At 37.0% G+C, this 18647-nt stretch overlaps 1 protein-coding gene across 6 annotated transcripts in view; it reads right to left on the reverse strand.

Moving 5' to 3' along the window:
- DENND1A (DENN domain containing 1A) overlaps positions 1-18647 on the reverse strand; it is a 219984-nt gene that overhangs the window by 112390 nt on the left and 88947 nt on the right. For 5 of the 6 annotated variants that reach the window (XM_076355228.1, XM_076355226.1, XM_076355227.1 and 2 more), the window contains exons 6-9: positions 14142-14211; positions 12924-13004; positions 10673-10726; positions 3140-3250 (exon numbers count right to left, since the gene is read on the reverse strand). In XM_076355228.1, coding sequence (XP_076211343.1) covers positions 3140-3250; positions 10673-10726; positions 12924-13004; positions 14142-14211 — 316 coding nt within the window. Of the gene's footprint in view, positions 1-1282; positions 1345-3139; positions 3251-10672; positions 10727-12923; positions 13005-14141; positions 14212-18647 lie in introns of those variants that run through there. The other variant, XM_076355229.1, reaches the window with a different exon arrangement.

Here is an 18647-nt window from a genome sequence, read left to right on the forward strand (position 1 = left end):
AACCATAAACTGACGTTTAATTACAATAGGCCATTTTCCAGTGCATTTTACTCTCTCTCTCCTGATGCATATACACTGCACAGTTTTACAGATGCAGTACATGGCTACAAATGTGCAACATATACTGGAAAAAATGACCACCTTTTGAGTGTTTGTAAGATCTTTTTTCTGCATTACTCAGGGCTGAAAATAAAGTAGAAAGCTTAAGACTGAGCTATATAAGAATTAAGCGGAGAAAGCAGAACTGTTGCAAAGGCTGTGTATGAAGGTCAAGACCTATACTGGCAGGTTATAAGGATGGCAATAGAGCTCTTGGGAAGGAAGAGCTTGTACATTTAAAACAGTAGTTGTAAGACTGCTGTAGAACAAGAACTGTGCAAGCTCTTAGCTATGTTGCATCACAAGGACATCTGGTGAATGGTATTAATCATATGTTGTCTTTTCCTAAGGACCACCATTTCCTTATCCTCAGAGCCCTGAGGCATGTCAGAAACCAGCCAGGGAATAAGAGGTTGTGTATCGGAGCTTTCCATGACATGGAAGAAGTGACACGACAAGCTCTCAACTCCCAGGAACAAAAGAGTATCCATGTCAGAATGGTATTTTTTGCTTTGTACTAAGACTGTAATAACAGAAAAATTATGTACAGAAATTCACCTCAGTATGATGGAGCCAAATAGAAACATCACAGAAATTCAGAAGTTTACATCTTTGAAGACTCATCAGGCTTCACATAAGCCACCTTTCTAAAATGAGAGACAAGCTGCTGCTGCCCTTATCACAAATAGTTAACATACCTTGTTGAGGCAGGGCTGCATGGGCAAGTTATGATGGAAGAGAGAATACTGGATGCAAGGAACGCTCTTCTGTTTCATTTTTGCAACAGCATGCTCCCACCACCAGGTGGTCTTTTGCCAAGCACAGTTTTTTTATGTGTTTTGGTTCGTATTCGGCTCGTCATGAGTAGTTAGATCAAAGAATACGTAAAGAAACTTAACATGAATAATTGCTTTAATATTTTGAGAAATTATTTGAGTTTCCTTTTGTAGGAAGAAAAAAATCCAAGAAAACAGCAATAAATCTTCCATAGGTTCAGTACACATGGTTTATAAAACAGCTAATAAACACAGCCTCATTCAGTTACCTCTAAATCTTATTCAACTTAACTATATTAAGGATATTTCAAATCAAAAATTGAATTTGATATGATGTATTATAACACAGAATTCATTCCACAAAAAAAGACTTTCTATCCAGAACAGTTTAATTTTCTCTCTCTTACCTGATATTAAATTTAAGCCTTAAGTATGAAGCGTGCCATGTCTCTCAAAGTTAAAAGAAATTAACTGCAAATAGGTCCCTTCCACTTTTTTGTTAAAAAACTAAAAAATAAAAACAAAGAAACCAATCCCTCTCACCACCACACCACCCTCACTTTACTTTGAGAATTCTCAGTTTGGTACGTTTCCAGTTACAAGGTCTTGGCTTCCACTGAGCACAGTTTGAAATAAAATAATGCAGCTTGTTCCTACTGCTGGAACATGCAGAGCAGAGCGTGCAGGCAAGGAATCACTGGCTCTGGCCCAACACTTCAAACCTGTCTTACACTGTCACTCCAATCTTGGAGCAGTTGATATATAAAGTTGTAAGATAAGAACACACAGTATGAATACCCCTCCCTCACGAAGAACCAGACATGCTTTTATCCTGGACAGAGGCAAAAGGAAGAGAAATAGCAGAAAGATAGGAAAGAAAACACAACCCTACTTGTGAAATGGCTCATTAAGGAAGGCAAAGTGACAGGTAAGTAATTCTTCTTCCCAGGCTCTGTCACAAAGGGAGAGATTAAACCAACCGACCACACAAATTTTGAAATGCTTTGGGTAGCCGTTCTCTTCTTTCCTCCTCTCTGATAATTTACTATTCTTTTCATGCTTTAGGTTTCTGAAATAAACACCTCTCTTCTTCATTTTATTAAATTACCAGGACTGGACATATTTTTGCTTATTTTAGTAGGGAGGACACAGAACACTTGGCAGATATAAAAGTTAAGATTTTGCAAGTTTTCTATGATATTAAACTTTATAATACTGAAATTCTTTCAGTTAAATGTGGGATTGATTGTAAACATTTAATAATTATTAATAGGTCCCAGAGATTATTCTAACTCTCCTAGTTTCACTTACCTTTCAAAATGATATTGTAATAGCTATTCTGAGATTAAGTATGAAGTCTTACTCTCTTTCATTTTTCTGCCCTGTATTGACAGACCATTCTTACATGATTTTATGTACATAATTTCAGCCTTCTGTAGTATTTACAATTCCATGAAGCAGTTTTAATCTCAAACACAAAGTAGGACATGGTCATACAGTAAGAGACTAGTTAATACCATACAAAATTGAAGTGGAAGCTTGTATTTTAGAAAGGATTGCTCAAGTACTTAGCCCACAGCACTAGAAAGCAAAATTAGTTAAACCATCTTATGCTCGTCATTCATAAAGGAAAGCAATCAATACCCATTTACAGAGCAAACAGAATGAAGACTTAACATTTTCTTTTATAAAGAAAATCACAATCTTATTGACTGATAAACCTTGAAATGCATAATACAAAACTTTGAACTAAATCAAGCTGTGTGCTTGTTTTGATGTCCTGCCATTTTTAGAAGAGAGTACTCTAGAGTATTCAGTAGCTTTCATCTCTCAGACCCTTGATGGAGCCTAAGTAGCATTAAGACAACAAAACTGCAAAAATGTGGATTGTCAATGTATTTTAGCCCACTCCCTCAGTCCATCCAGAGAAGGTCACTGGAACATCCATTTGACAGTATCATTTATCTTTTTTTTCCCCTGTCAAGTAAATTATGAAAAAGGGACTTCACTACAGCATAAATGTTTGTACATTTATGTACCAAACGCCCCCAAGAATTCCTGTATCCAAAAACCCCTTTTTCATTTGAACATTAGAGGCCAACAGAAGTTCAGTAAAATCGTCACATAGAAGCACAGAATTGAGTTGAGGTTGCATAGCTGTGGTTAGAAGGGGGACCTAGAGATCATCAGATAATTTCCTATATATGACAGTCATTTTTAAAAAAGTAGTGTGAATAGAAGAAGTTATTCTGCATTTTACTTACAGTGCTCAGCTTACTACAACAAATGAGGATGCGGCGTTCATAGAGCATACTGGCATAGAGATGCAGCATGTTGTTGACATCAACTGCTACAAAATACTCTGTCAGATTTCTCTGGAAAGAGAGAAAATAATTTTTGATTCATGATATTACAAAAACAACTGTCCTTAACAACAAAAATAACCAGATTTCATCCTCCTATTACACTACATCCAGTATGTGGCTTAACGAAAGAAAGCAGGATGTCATATTATGTCAGAGTATTTTTTAACTGCAGTATCTTTCCCCTAACTTTTGGGGAGCTAGGTCTTGGAATAATAAAATTGATGTTTCACATGCAGCTTCTTAAATACAAGATACTTCTCTGAGAAAAAAAAAAAGTTCTGTCACTCTTACGGAAACTTCAAAGCTGCCTGATAAAGTACCAAAAAAAAAAATCGCACAACCCAACAATAAAGTTTTTTTAGTGGACAATTCAAATATGACAATTTCAAATGTAAGCTCAGTCTATGCTAGAACAATTCTGATAATTAGAAATATACATGGGCATTTAACGTACAAGCTAAAAACAGTTACACAGCTGTCTGAACTCACTTCATGCAGTCAGACACATTTGCCCTTGGTGGAAGACAGAAAGTACTTCCCTGGGGGGCTGGGGAAACTGAGGAAGGAGAAAGAGAATTCTCTCTCTCTGAAAACTTCAGTGGATGCCCATCTCTGATGAAGAGGCAGGATTCAAACATCCAGTTTTACTTGAGTGATCAGTATGTTTATATAGTATAAAGAAAAATAATTGCAGTAGAATATTGTAAGCAAAGCACATTTGCAATCTGTCTTTAAAGCATAGATAGCAAGACCAAAACACAAGCAAGTAACACCACCGAAACTTTACATATACACTTTCTAGGTAACACAGGTTTCTTTCTTGCTTTTGCTGCTCAGAACATTAAAAAGTAGCTATGTAAAAATTATTGTAAGTAACGGAAATTCAAAAAAGAAAACAGACCAAGCTGCACAAGAGGCTATGGCCACTTCATCCCCCACACCATCCCATCAGCCAGCAACATTATCCATTCATCATTACCAATGTAATTGCCCTGTGCACATGCTGTAGTGGCATGAATCATGCATCATTTACTAAATAATTAAGATGTCTTCTAATAAACAGCAGAATGTGATCCTGAGATCTCTACCAGCAAAACTAGAAAGCCACCATGTAGGTGACTTGATCAAAATGTATTATGTTATGAAGGGCTTTTACAGTGCAAGGCAAACAAAAAAGGATTTTTGTTTGCAGAGGATATTTTCACTTCTTAAAACACAAAAATTTTTAAAAAGGGGTGGGGGGTGGGGAGTGGAGGAAAAGGTAATGCACCCAGAAATGCTGAATTAGGGAATTTGTTTCCAAATAGCTTCTTACAGATATGAAAGGGTCGCTATATGATAAAGACAGTCTTATACAAAACACACGTGAGAGCAAAATTAGATTAGTCATGAATTCAAGTGCAATCTTAATCATCGTTAAACAAAAAAGTGCAGAAAAGCAAAAAGCAAATATGATTTAGAAACTTAAAGAAGCTCAACAAAGCCTATTAGCACTTTTGACAGATCCAAAGATAACTCTAAAACCACCAATACTTGGCCCGAGAAGTCTGCCAAGATGCTTCATACTGTGCAAAAATATGTTCCACAGCTTGCCATCCAAACACAAAGAACTAAAGAAAAATTAAGCATTGTATTTGGAAGACTTTTGTACCAGTATCTAGATAGATACAAACTAAGCTCATTATGGTTAACTTCAAACATGTTAATATAAAACAATCATTCAGGTCTTTGTTACAGAAAAACTATAGCCACAGACAGGTATATTCAAAGAAGAAGGAAAAAAAAAAGCCAAAACGTTTTGCCAAAAACCTATTAAACTATCATGTACTTTTTCTATATTTCTCATCCCATCTGTGCTGATTAGCATGATATTTTTGTCTAAACATAAGCTGTCTTCTCTACGGCTCTTCTTCCCCCTCTCACCCATCTTTCCACGACGCCAAAACACAGTGCATGACGACACAATTACTGCAAATAGTGTGAATTAAAAGAATTTTTAAGTAGCACTGAACTCCCTTTGATGCCACCCAAATTAGGGGAATGGCAAAAGGAGCCCATAATCCCCACGTTCTGCCTGAAGATGTAGATATGCATGTGCATGGATGTGTTTATAAGGCAACAGTATCCACTACTGAGAGGAAAATAGACACGGGGACTTGATTTGCAATTACTCTTCCATCAAGTTTATTGTAGCAAAATACTGGCTTTGACACACAAATGTACCTTCAGATGGAAAGATTTATAAGGTTTTAGTCTTCTCTGCTCTCAGAAATTTGCCAATGACACCTGCGAAGCATGTGGGCTGTATGGTAATGTATTGATACTAAGGAAATTCACGTGTTAGCTCTAAGTTTTATTTATAAGAAAGCTGTCATCTTTGAAGATGAAATTGGGACTTACACATGTATTTTGAAAGACATGTCTCGTAAGTGACAAAACCATGAATGAGTTAAATAAATACAAATGAAAGCGTTCCAATTTGCAGTATAATTGTTGTGTATTTTGTTCCCTAGGATTTAAACCTTTCTTGGGAGAGTAAAAAGTGGGATTTTCAAAATAAAATATGGGAACAGGTATCCCCACTCCTCTCAAAACTCAATAAGAGTGCTACAAAATTCCCTTATGCTCCCTCGAAAGTTCATTCCTAGATCAATCATCTATTTGATCATTTGCTATCTAATATCAGCAAATGCACATGCACACTGACTTTTGAGATAAAAAAAAATTCATGTACTTCTCTTCCTCCATCATCTAATGAAGAATTTCTCACTGAAGGAACAAAGCAATGAGCTCTCTCCTCTGCAAAGAGTGAACCTCGGACATAGTAACATGGATTATAATTCACTTATTTTAGTCTGCTCTTGAACGGCTTCATTTACAAGACTTCAGTGAATTTCCTGTTAGGTCAATAGAATTGAGTCAGGTTTCGTTCTCCATTCTCCTACTGGAACCCCCTCATCTTATTTAGAAGTTTGTTTTCTTTGAAATATCACACATTACCTAACCCGTGTTAGATTTTGAATCTGGTATGCAGCTAACACTCTTTTATAATGCCATGCTGTTGTTTGGGAGAACAAAATAATGAAGACAATACACTTTATCAAATGGTGTAAATATAGAAAAAAAAATGGGGGGGTGGATCTTGAGAAAAACAGGTAGCAAAAGACATATGTTATGAGTGAAAAATCAGGCATTTTGAAATATAGGACTGAATGATACAAAGATACACCAGAACATCACCACCAAGAAAATGTCAGCATTACAGACTGCTAACTTACCTGATATTTCTGAAACACAACAGACACTACTAGGAAATTTACAGTCTTGCACTGTATTTCCTGCAATGAACCCAATTATTTCTGAAGTCACAATGCGTTTACAAATGTTTCACATAACTTAAATCTTTTGGAAAAGTGAATGCTTAGCTGGTACATAAAAGTGTCCATGCTAAATGTTTTCGTGACTCATTAAACATATTGATCTGACACAAAGTCAGATAATTCCAAGAAGTTTGTTAACAATCCAAATAGAGCTCTATGCAGCTCTCCATTAATCATTACATACAACTTCAAAGTTTGGCACTACTAAAACATTTGCTAATATGGGTTTTAAAGTGTGATTACTGATAAGGTATGTAGAATTTTGAATAAATCAGGCCAATTGATTAAAATCCTTGAAGATTTATGCTCAATTAATGTCCTTGTATTATTCCCTAATATGCTCCAATTCTACATGAAAGTTGCATTAACAGATAAAATCCTCATAAGAAATTATAAGATACTCACTCGAAAAAAATAAACAAAAGAAATGCCTGAGAAATAGAAGACAGTCAACTGCAACAACAGACCAATGGATTTGATTTTTAATATTTTTCTTTCTTACAATGAGCCCTAGCTTTTTAAATTTGTGTGTGTATATATATGGGCATACATATTTGTTAACTGAATGAAATGTTCTTCTACTCCTATTCCCAGAGGTGCCCTGGTTCACCTCAGACACTGCAAAGAGTCCATCCTTCACAGTGACATCACTGCACAGGATACCTACATCGAAACAGTCACATTCCCTCTGAGGCACATCAGCACCACTCAATGATTCAAAGAGGATGCTTTTTAGCATCACATGGCACTCCCTCCCATGAAGGCTGAGCGTTCAGCTTTCAAAGGGTTTCCAACTCCTTCTGGCCCAAGGCCTCTGCTTTTATAACAGCCTTTGATTCATGAGCATTCCTCATGCCTCCTGCTCAAACGTTTTGGGAAGCTGACTCATACCTTTGAATATAAAGCGAACATCACCAGCAGACATAACCAACAGAGCATAAATACAGCTATACTTCCCGAAGCCTTTACTATGTAGTGTGTTATTAAGCTGTTCCATATCAGTTAAAACAGGCCCAAGGCAGATGATCTACTTTTAATCCCTGCCACTGGTTTCTTCCCATTACTAGCTCATTTCTCTCTGCCCTCCAATTTGCCAGCCTGGAAAATGGAAATAAAATTCCTTCCCTGCTCTCCAGGTGATTTGAGGCTTATCAAACAAAAATTGTTAAAGTTTGCGATGATTAGCATAAAAGAGATTAACATAAAATATAACCCCTATAAACAAGTAACTTCACGTCTGTATTAGGACAGAACACATTCCATATTGATAGCTAGTTTAGATTCAGGAACTGACTCTTGAATTACTCCTAATGTATCATTCTACAAAAATAAAGCACCTTAGAGGAAAAAGCACATCTATTAAATCTACTGACAGGATACGTGTCAGTATGAAAAGCCTACAACACAGAAAAGCTAGCAACTATGTTTTTAAACAGAAACAAAAAGCCCCAAATGTTATCTGCTATACAAATCATCCACAAACGAGATTAAATGTCTTGTTGATTCCCTTTTCTTTCTTTCTTTCATGCCATAAATTGAGGTATATGGTGCTAAGGCAGACCGCAAAATGTTCAAGAAAGAAAACTGAGATGTCAGGCATAGAAATTTGGCTAAGAGACATAGCAGGAACATATTAAAGAGTATTCAAGAGAAGCAAATGCCAGCATTGTCTTCCCACAGACCTATCATCTGGCTAGAAATCTGAGGCATGCTGAAACACATACAAGACAACTTCGTGAGGCTTAAAAGGTCTCTGAAAAAGTGGCCCTAAAGAAACCAGGTATGCTTGACATTTTCAGAAGGCCGTCCAACAAATGGATCATTTTTAATGGTCTCTTATGTCATTCTTTCAGAAGGATCTTACTGTATGATTAGCAGATCTGCTTTTTTCTAGCCATATCAGTCTGTCCATTAGTACTTTTTCCTTAATACACTTCAGCTTTTAATCACAAATGCAGATTGTCAACTCCTGAATGCTATTGTGTAAATACGATACAGAAGGAAGATGTTATCACAAAGAAAAGAATGACCGCCTGAGCAACTACAGCTAATAATAAACCTTTAAAGCAAAGAGCCTAGATCTTCATCTGAATCAATACAAAATGTTTTAAATAAGGATATATGATATCTGAATTCTGACAGCATCTTAAAGAACAAGGCAAGTTAATACCAAAGTGGTATTTGATCTTTCTTAATACTAGCAATACGGATGTTTGAAACATTGAACTCTTTCACTGAGGATACTGAGTATCATGATTATATCCTTGGCTTGACTAATAAGTAGCTGTAACACTTTAATAAATAAAAGTGTTATGTAATAAAAATAAATAAAAGCTGGTTGACAGCCAGCTGAACATGAGCCAGCAGTGTGCCAAGGTGGCCGAGAAGGCCAATGGCATCCTGGCCTGTATCAGAAATAGTGTGGCCAGCAGTAGAGAAGCGATCGTGCCCCTGTACTTGGCACTGGTGAGGCTGCACCTCGAACACTGTGTTCAGTTTTTTGCCCCTCACTACAAGAAGGACGTCGAGGTGCTGGAGCGTGTCCAGAGAAGGGCAACGAGGCTGGTGAGGGGTCTGGAGAACAAGTCTGCTGAGGAGCGGCTGAGGGAACTGGGGTTGTTTAGCCTGGAGAAAAGGAGGCTGAGGGGAGACCTCATCGCTCTCTACAACTACCTGAAAGGAGGTTGTAGCGAGGTGGGGGTCGGTCTCTTCTCCCAAGTAACAAGCGATAGGACGAGGGGAAATGGCCTCAAGTTGAACCAGGGGAGGTTTAGATTGGACGTGAGGAAAAATTTCTTTACTGAAAGAGTGGTTAAACATTGGAACAGGCTGCCCAGGGAAGTGGTTGAGTCACCATCCCTGGAAGTATTTAAAAGACGTGTAGATGAGGCGCTTAGGGACATGGTTTAGTGGGCATGGTGGTGTTGGGTTGACGGTTGGACTCGATGATCTTAGAGGTCTTTTCCAACCTTAATGATTCTATGATTCTATTAAAAACAACATATTGTATTGAAACATTTTTTCAAATAAAATTAATTTCAAACCAGTACGTTATCTCTCCAGCAGGTCCCAACAATTACTTCCCAAGTTTAGTTTTTAGTCTCAGTTTCATGTTGTACTCAAAGTCCATACCTCAAGAAAATCAACGTAACTATGTAAACAGTGTGAGGTCAGCAAGGGGAGAACAAAACATCAATCTGGATGCAGAAGAAAGAAAACTGCTTCTTTAGTAGTGAAATTATTAAGTTTCTTTTCAAACAGCAGTTCTTTGGAACTTATGAGAAGAGAACAGACCCTGATTCAAGTTAGCTAATAAAGGTGAAATACCTCAAGGGATTCTTGTCTTCTTTTTGATATAAATTAAAGCCTTGGTAAAATGGATGAAATTCCTTTCTATTGTAATCCTGCATTTTTATGTAAAGGATGACTCTTGTAGTACTCACTCAAATGGCAATCACAAAACTGCCTTAAGATTACTTTCAAGAATTTTTCATAGGCTTATTGTAGTGAGTGAATTTTCACACAAATAAACTCCATCATTGTTCTCTGAAACGCCACCATACTGTTACATACAGTTACCAAACCACTGTTCTTTCCCAATTTTGAGTAGGCTAAAACTATAGATGTGTATTTTAAATTTCCTCACTTATTAGAACCAAGAAATCATGGAATGTTAACAGTAAGTAATAATAGATTGGTGATAATAATAAAAGCTTTATAGTTTTTAAATAAATATCTTGACTTACAGCTTAAGATAATTATGCTGTCAATTTCCTGTTCATTTGGTATCTTTTCTTAATTAAAATGGCAAACGTTAAATTCTACTGTTATGTTGTACTTCAAAAGGCCTCATGTACTTTTGCAGTTAGCAACGCAATGTTTTCTGCCCAATACTTATTATAAATTAACCATCTAAAGTTTATTTCAACATCTAGCAATATTTTACAGAATATAATCTATTACTATGCCAAACAGAGGTAACAATTGTTATCTGTTTTGCTGCTGACATTAAACAGAAATGGTAAAGTGCACGGTCCTCTACAGTACTCACATTTTCAGGTATACTAGGAAGCTCTCTGATGTCAGGCACAGTAAAGTATGAGTGCTAAAAAAGAGCAAATATTGATTATTGCAATATTGTCAAAAGCAATCTAAATTTATTGCTTGGTATTAGTAACAGCAGTAATAGCAGTTGCTCAGCTAAGTAAAAATGACAGAACATTTGTTACCAACTACCAGTATGACTTCTTTGTCATGGATTTCAACAGCTGGATTCTCAGATCACACATGCAATATGAAATGCATTAAGATAGAAAGTATCAAATGCTCCTGAAAAGTTATATTACATTTTTTTGTTCTTCAGAGACGCTGATACAGACAGACTCACACAATGTATGACATATGCCAAGGAAACGCCAAGGCAGGCTATAATTCAAGCCATCTTTCCACAGCCCGCTGCAGGTTGCATGACAGACTACAGGAAACAACAGCAAGCAGGTCCTTTTCTGACTTACAGCATCAGTAAGTTTCATTCAAGACAATGGTGAAGTTACAGAAATTTACTGAGAAATACTTCCTAAAGTTTTATGCCTACTTACCTGAAAAATATTACTAAAGTTCTAGGTCACTTTTATACGCCTTAAAAAACACATTTTGAAAGACTATACTGGTCTCGCAATTTCATAATCCATTGTATTGTTACATTTTTTTAATTGTCTGCGTTCCAAGAGACCAGGTTCACTCTAGTTCCCAATCTGACTGTGCACGACTTGCACGATTCTTGGTTAGGGCTTTTGGAAAGGAGAGGAGAGAATGCGACTAAACTGCTTTTGTAAATCAGTGTTGTATACAATTTGTATTATTTTTAAGATATTCACCATTTGTCTTAGGGTTACTTATTAATTACTTGCTGAAGCTTTAAAGGCTGTTATATTCTTGGCATAGTTCCACAATTAGCACAATTTTCTTGTATATATATCTCAGACATTTCAGTGCTTCATGAACAGTCTATAACCCAAAATAGCAAGCGGGTATAACAGCTACACTGAATATAGACACTAAATGTATTAACACAAATTTTTGCTTTTTGATATATCACTGTTTTAGTTTGGTCAAAAAGATGCAATGCAAACATACAGGAATAGTATATGCAACTGTATCAGATATAGGAACCTCACCCCGACCCCAAAACAGGCTTGTAAATAGCCAAAATAAAATGCGTAAAGACACCACAGCTAACAGTCCCTTGGCTGCTTTTTTATATCCTTTCTTGCTTCATCGCCCATGAAATGTCTGAGACAAGGGGGGACTGGCAGCATTCCTTGAAACCACTGGTGTGAAAAAACTGAAATATCCCAACTGATCATTGCCTTTTGAGACAGCTCGTCCCCTTAAACAGAAATGCTGTTCAAAAAAGAGATAGCCTCAAGAGGACTGGGACATTTCTACTGCCAGCTGGTGACCTAGCAAGGCCAAACAACTGTTACCTGTCGACTGACATTACAGGGTGAAGTGATGAGAGTAAGCTGCTTGTTGCCAAAAAGGACTTTAGAAGAAGGAGTAAAGGAAATGAGAGGGAGAAGAGAACTGTGGCTGCACACACCACTAGTTTCCACGTGGACTCTAAATGACTAACTGGCAACATGCAGCAATGTGCATCTTAAGTATTTTTCCACTACAGCCTGGAACACAAGGTTGTTCTGCAAAAATTAATTTGAAGACAAAAACCCCAAAAGACTAAATTCAAAATAGAATCCCATCAATAAAACCCCACATCTATTCTTTCAGTGTTCTTTAGTTAATTTTCTCACAAGATATAAAAAAGAAATAAATCGTTTTTTGTGTTTTTTTCTTGGGGGGAGGAAGAGGAGAAGGAATCAGAAAATGTGATAAACAGTTAATGCTCAAAACGCTGCGATGACAGGTACGTGACTGTTTGCTGTCCAGTCTTGTCCCCCTTGCATACTTGCAAGACCTAGGAGTTCTGCAGAAGTGTGGGCAATAAACGTCATGTTGCTGCTCTGTGACCTCTCACAGGTCACAGATGATATGGTGAGAAATTTCCACAGGGAATATACACAATCTTCCTCCAATCAAAGAACAGCATTTCAAAGACATTTGAGGTTAAGGAAAGGGAAACAGAGGGCCCCAAATGTGAAAAGGGGAATTTCACAGCTCTGTGTCCTCACAGGAAAACAACATCTGTGTACCAAGTTCCAAAAAGGGGAATTGCTTTTGACATTCCTCTATTATACGTAATGAAAATTAAACACCTTAGTTTACATCTCTCCTGCTTCACTTACCACTCCAAGATGAACAGAGGTTCCTGGCTCAGGGATAGTAAGTTTATGAAATGTTTCTAGGAGCTCACTCCTTTGACTATCCTGAAATAAGAAGGAGAAAAGAAAAAAAAAAAAAAAAGGAATACTAAGTAGGCATTGCTATAACAAGCTAAACTCCAAGACAGAAGGGCAATGTTTGTGGAATTGCAAGTGTAAAAAAAAATGTGAAAATAGATTTATACATTAGACTATGAACAGAAATAAATGTAGTTTCGTCTAACAGCTGGGTTTTATAACATGAATTTTTAGAAGACTTTTTTTTTCATATGTATTTCTACATATTTCTGCAACCTACTGAGTCACCAACCTATGCACTACATAGTTACTCAGCTCAGAGCAAGCCGGTTTTCACTGCAAGTTCTTTAGAACAACTCATTAGCTTAGGGTAAAGCCAAATGTATTTAATCCATCTAGATGAAGATGTGATCCTAAGTGCTTCTACCTCAAATGCGAATGATTCCGACATGCAAAATACGTTATTACCACAAAATGGTAATAAATCAAAGCAGTAACATAACAGGGAAGATTATACTTGTAATATTTTAAATACTTGAAACTAGGCTAGGCGTTGCAATCATATATGTGATTTCTCTGTATCATGAATTATCATTTATAAACCTAGAAGCAAATTTTAATGGCTTAGTTCACATTTTTTCACTGTCTCAAGACTGAATTTTACTTTGTTTTGCTTTAAAAGCAAAACAGCATCTGAAGGGCTTAGGCTAGTTGATGCTATGTGGATAAGCATTTTGCATCAGTAAGCTTAGTTCTACACTAACTTTACATGAGAAGTAAACTTGGATAAGACATCTGTCAAAGATTCATGAAACACTGCAATACGGGAGTTGCATGGATGTGCTGAATACAGTTCAGGTAATCAAAAAGTCTACACAGTATGGATGATTGCAGGGAAACCATTAACTTGTGTTGGATCCACAGTCACATTCCTGGACTTTATCTTTTCCAAAAAATAATTTAAAAGTGTATTTATTTTTCCACAAGCACTTGCCAGGCGTTCAGCTTGGCTGAATATGATCTTCTATATTACTGCATCATACAGATTAATAATTCACATGGTCATCTCTGATATAAGCACTTCTTAAAACAGCTTGTTTTCATCCTCTCTCCCTCATTTGATATCAGGGCAGGGAAAGAAGGGCTAGTACTTTAGAGTATTACCTGTCCTTTTGCTGAATAATCTGCCAAGACATTGAGCAGCTTATAAAAGACTTCAAACCATGGAAGGTAACTAAAAAAAAAAAAAAGAAAAAGCATACATTTAACTTGCTAAATCTCAGGCAATTAATCCAAGATTGCTGGCCTTTATATAGATGCATCCTAACAACAGCCTCCACTAGACATGACACTTTGTAAATATCTGTTAGGAAAGCCACATGAGACCTTCCTTCCATTTGAAGGAGAACACTGCCAGAAGGTTGAAGCATCCCTTTCCTTTGAGGACTGAGCTTCAGTATTTACTCTTCCCCAGCATTTCCAGCCACCTGTGGGCACTAAACATCAAATGTAGCACCAGCTGCAAACAAACTCGGGTATCAGGCAGGCCAGTGCTGGGAGCTCACCTTCCTTCTCACCCTGTACAGAACAAACGTACAATCCAATGGAAGTTTTTAATCTGTACGATAAATGTACACTAAAGTATCTATGTTCACGTATGGTGGAACATTCTTAATCATAATTATTTCCCAAAGTACATGTTAAATAACTAGTCTTCTGTACAGCTGCCGAGGGCCCTAGTAAACTGAAGACAGACAGTTGTTTTGGTTTTGAATCCTGATACAACTGGATTTTTTAAACTGCATAACCAGTATCTCATTTTCAACTGTTGTCAAATCTTATTCCACATCCTGTATCATTGTATTTAGCCCGGCCCTTAGTTAAGTCAAATAGAAACTTTACCTTTAGTAAATTTGTACTCAACTTACAGAAGTAATAAAGAAACAAAATTAAAAGACAAACATGCAGAGAAATCACACCTTTTTCATTTACATTACACTTCCATTCCATAAAATAAGACAGACAGCTAAGATGTTACTTTTCACTACAGAATGCTTTGGAATGATTTTATGCCCTATTTTCATGACACAGTTCTTTATTTCAATTCCTTTTTAAATACCGGCAAGGAATTTCCCCTCAGCTGCAGCGAATAGGAAAGCAAGTTTATGTGACGCACAAACTGCTTCTCTTAATCACAGATGCTTTCTGAAGCAAATGGATTCTATTTTGATATAGTTAGACAGGATTTAAAGTTTTTATAAAATATGACTACATCCTGACAACTATAAAGAATTGAGTGCCCCATGGTTCCTAACCGTACAGCTTTCGGTAATAAATGAAGTGAGAAGCTATATATGAGACAGATAAAGTGAATGGCACTCCATCATTAACATTTGTTTGAAGCCTGCAAATGCTACTGTAAAATGTAAGTAGCTTATCAAAATATACTGATAAGCAACTTAACTTTTCATGTTATATGACAGTATTATCATTTAAATTAATATGCTCTAAGCATCTTTACAAACTATGTATTAGAATAGAGCAGAAAGACAATTACCACTTTAAACAGCATTTAAGTTTGGCATTATATTGTAAACAATCAAGAAGGATTAGTTAGAAGATAAGTTTCTTTCTTTCTGTTTAGTTAAATAAACTTCAGCAGAGTTAAAAGCCATTACAAGAGTAACAAGAAATCCTCTCAAAACATATCTGCTAAGTAGAGATTAAGAACCTGGTAAACAAATCCTTGCAAGGCATCTATCAAAAGAGTTTGAAAAGACAGAAAACCAAGAAGGCAGAAAGCTCCCTGACAGTATGAAACCAAAACTTATTTCAGGAAGGCATATTTAAAGTTCTACTTAATTGCTCAGAGACCTTGCTGGAAAACTACATTTACAGAATTAAAATGAGAATCTTTTAAAATATTATTGTGTTTATAATATGTGTGTCAGTATAAAAGCAATAAACAAAAGCAAGTTACCTCAGCTTCTAGTTTGCCAGAGCTGCACTTCATTTACAGCCCCAAAGCCTGTGAGTGAGGACAGACCAGGTTCTCGGCACCGTTTGCAACAAGGGGTGCATGTACCCAACAGGGACAATGCTGAGCTCTGAAACCAAGGTCAGGTTGTGTTCCTTCTTCAGAGATTTACTTATCTGTCCTGTCGGGGGCCTGTTTGTTCACAGCTAAACCTTACCTCACTACAGATTCAAGGGAGTTTTCTTTATTACTGCAATACACCAAACATGACAAATCTGTAGGTTCTATCCGTGAGAATAATCCATCCAAATCCAATTTTAATTCTTTCGCTCAGCACCTAGAAAATAGCTTCTATGATTCTAATAAAAATAACCCAGATAGTCTCATATTCACACAATGTTGAAAATCAGCAAACCCTCCATACAGCAAAAGGGAAGGTATAACCCTATTTCTGTTATACTTGCTCATTCCTTGTTGGCTTTCCCTTTTCTCTTTACTATTATCGTATAATGAACTTCATTATTGCCCTTTGTTTAACACTAACTCTTCCTTATTTTAATCCATGTTTTCCAAATAATGGTTTAGCATCTCAGCATAACCACTTCTTTTTCTTATTTTAAGAATAACTTTCCATTTTGAGGAGATAAGCTTCATAGTTTTGAAGTTGAGGAAATTAGCGGATATTTGAAGCAGACCTCAACACAACACAATACACGGGGATCTGTGTAGCTCTTGCTCTAGAGAGGTGCAAGACAAGATAAAACAAACAAACCCACCACAAAATTGCATAAATTATGTGGACAATCTCAGTTCAATTTTCACCTCCCTCCTTTGTCACTGCAGAATTCAGGATCTCTCTCATCCTGAAAGCTTTGGATACATTAGAAAACTAATTTATCCTGCCATCTTCAATACTTTTGCTTCATCGCTTATTCCATGTGTTTACTACTCAAGAGTGAAACAGTTCTGTTTCTATTAGACCAAACTGTGACCACCTAAAGTTGTGTGTGTGTGTGTGTGTGTGTGTGTGTGTGTGAAATATCAAGAAATACAGTTAGCTAAATTTGTTTCTAGATCTCTGCCAAAAGGAAAAAATAAAAAAGAGGTGGATTTTTTCTTACAAAAAGCAAATCCTCGAGGCAGCCTTTAAACACCCCCTCCAAAGAAACAGAGGTTGAATTTATAACCAAAAACTTTCTGTACCACATGCAACTTAAGTAGCACAACTGGTAGCACTACGGAAGATTTATGGCTTATGACTTGCTCATATTTAATTTGTAACCAAACACTTCCCCTTCCTCTTAGCTACCTTAGAACTTTTGATTAACTCTTGTTTTCACAGGTCATAGGTTAAACAAAGGAAGGGAAGCGCTCTGGAGTGAAATTGCCCAGAGCACCATAGCATGCGAGCACATGCACGCGTGCACACACACACACACCCACCCCCCTTCAAGCAACATCAAAAAAGCGATAGACTAGAGATTCTTCAAGGGAGTTGAAGTTCAAAGACTCCAATAAGCATAAATCAGATTGTGGTTGAAGAGTAAACAAAAATAAAAGGGCAATCTGAAATTTTAATTTTTTTTAATTTTACACCCATTTTCAGTCTCCTCACAGACTTGTATACACACTTATAGTGACATATTTGCCAGAAATCACGAGAATCAAATCAAAGCCTAATCAAATTAGGCTTCTTCAAGCTGAGAGATCGGTTTAGCACTCTGCTTTTCTCTCCCTCTGAACCTTCAGTGTGCGATGCAGTCTGAGTGCTGGAGACAGGCCAGTCTGACGGGAAACAAATATAAGCACAGGAAAACTGCTTATTATGCTACATAAGGTCTGCACAAACTCTACTGCACAAGTTGCACAGTACCTTATTCAGTAACTCATATGTCATCACCTTTTTAGTGCACTCCTTGAAAGTACAAAACATCATTAGTTACATGTGTCATAGCAATTAGGGTCAGTCAAACCGTTAAGACAACAGCACTGCATTGCAGCTTGTAAATACAAATGCTTCCAAAATGTAGTGTTTAAAGAACAGTGGTGCAAAAACAACTGACAAGCCAGGCTGAGACAACAGGAAAGATATAAAAATAAGCAAATTAGCATGATAACAAACCCCAGCAATCCCTGTGGGTAGGGTGTTTGCAGTTATGAAGAGGTTCACCTTTAATGGAGTACACTTGCAACAAGAAGTAGAGGCTTTTGTACTCTGACTCCACAGCAAGCTGAGGGGGATGGGGGAAGGCAGAAGGATGCAGATGACCGGTGCACCAGCAGCTGCAAAAGGTACAACGCGCCAGCCAGCACTGCTCTCACAAGTCCAATCTATACTTCAAAAGTTACACTGAACAGAAAATGTCATCACCCAATATTAGCTGCTACACAGATGAAAATGCTGTACTGCAGTCAATTTAGCTTTGAATTTTTCAACATATTAATCCACTTGTGCGCTTTAACATACGAAAGGAAAAAACTACTCTCTCACAGCAGCACATGTGAGGTCACATTTTCTGACCTCCAGAAAGGACTGCAACCAAAATTGGAGAATATTAAGCTAGCCGTTTTGAAATGAAGCGACTGCATTTATACGCACATATATATACACATGTACACACACAACCCATGCTTGTATGCACACATACGTGTGCATATTGTCATTCCACAGCAAGAAGGATGCAGTAAGAGAT

Source organism: Aptenodytes patagonicus, chromosome 18 (assembly GCF_965638725.1).
Source record: "Aptenodytes patagonicus chromosome 18, bAptPat1.pri.cur, whole genome shotgun sequence".
Taxonomy (NCBI): Eukaryota; Metazoa; Chordata; class Aves; order Sphenisciformes; family Spheniscidae; genus Aptenodytes; species Aptenodytes patagonicus.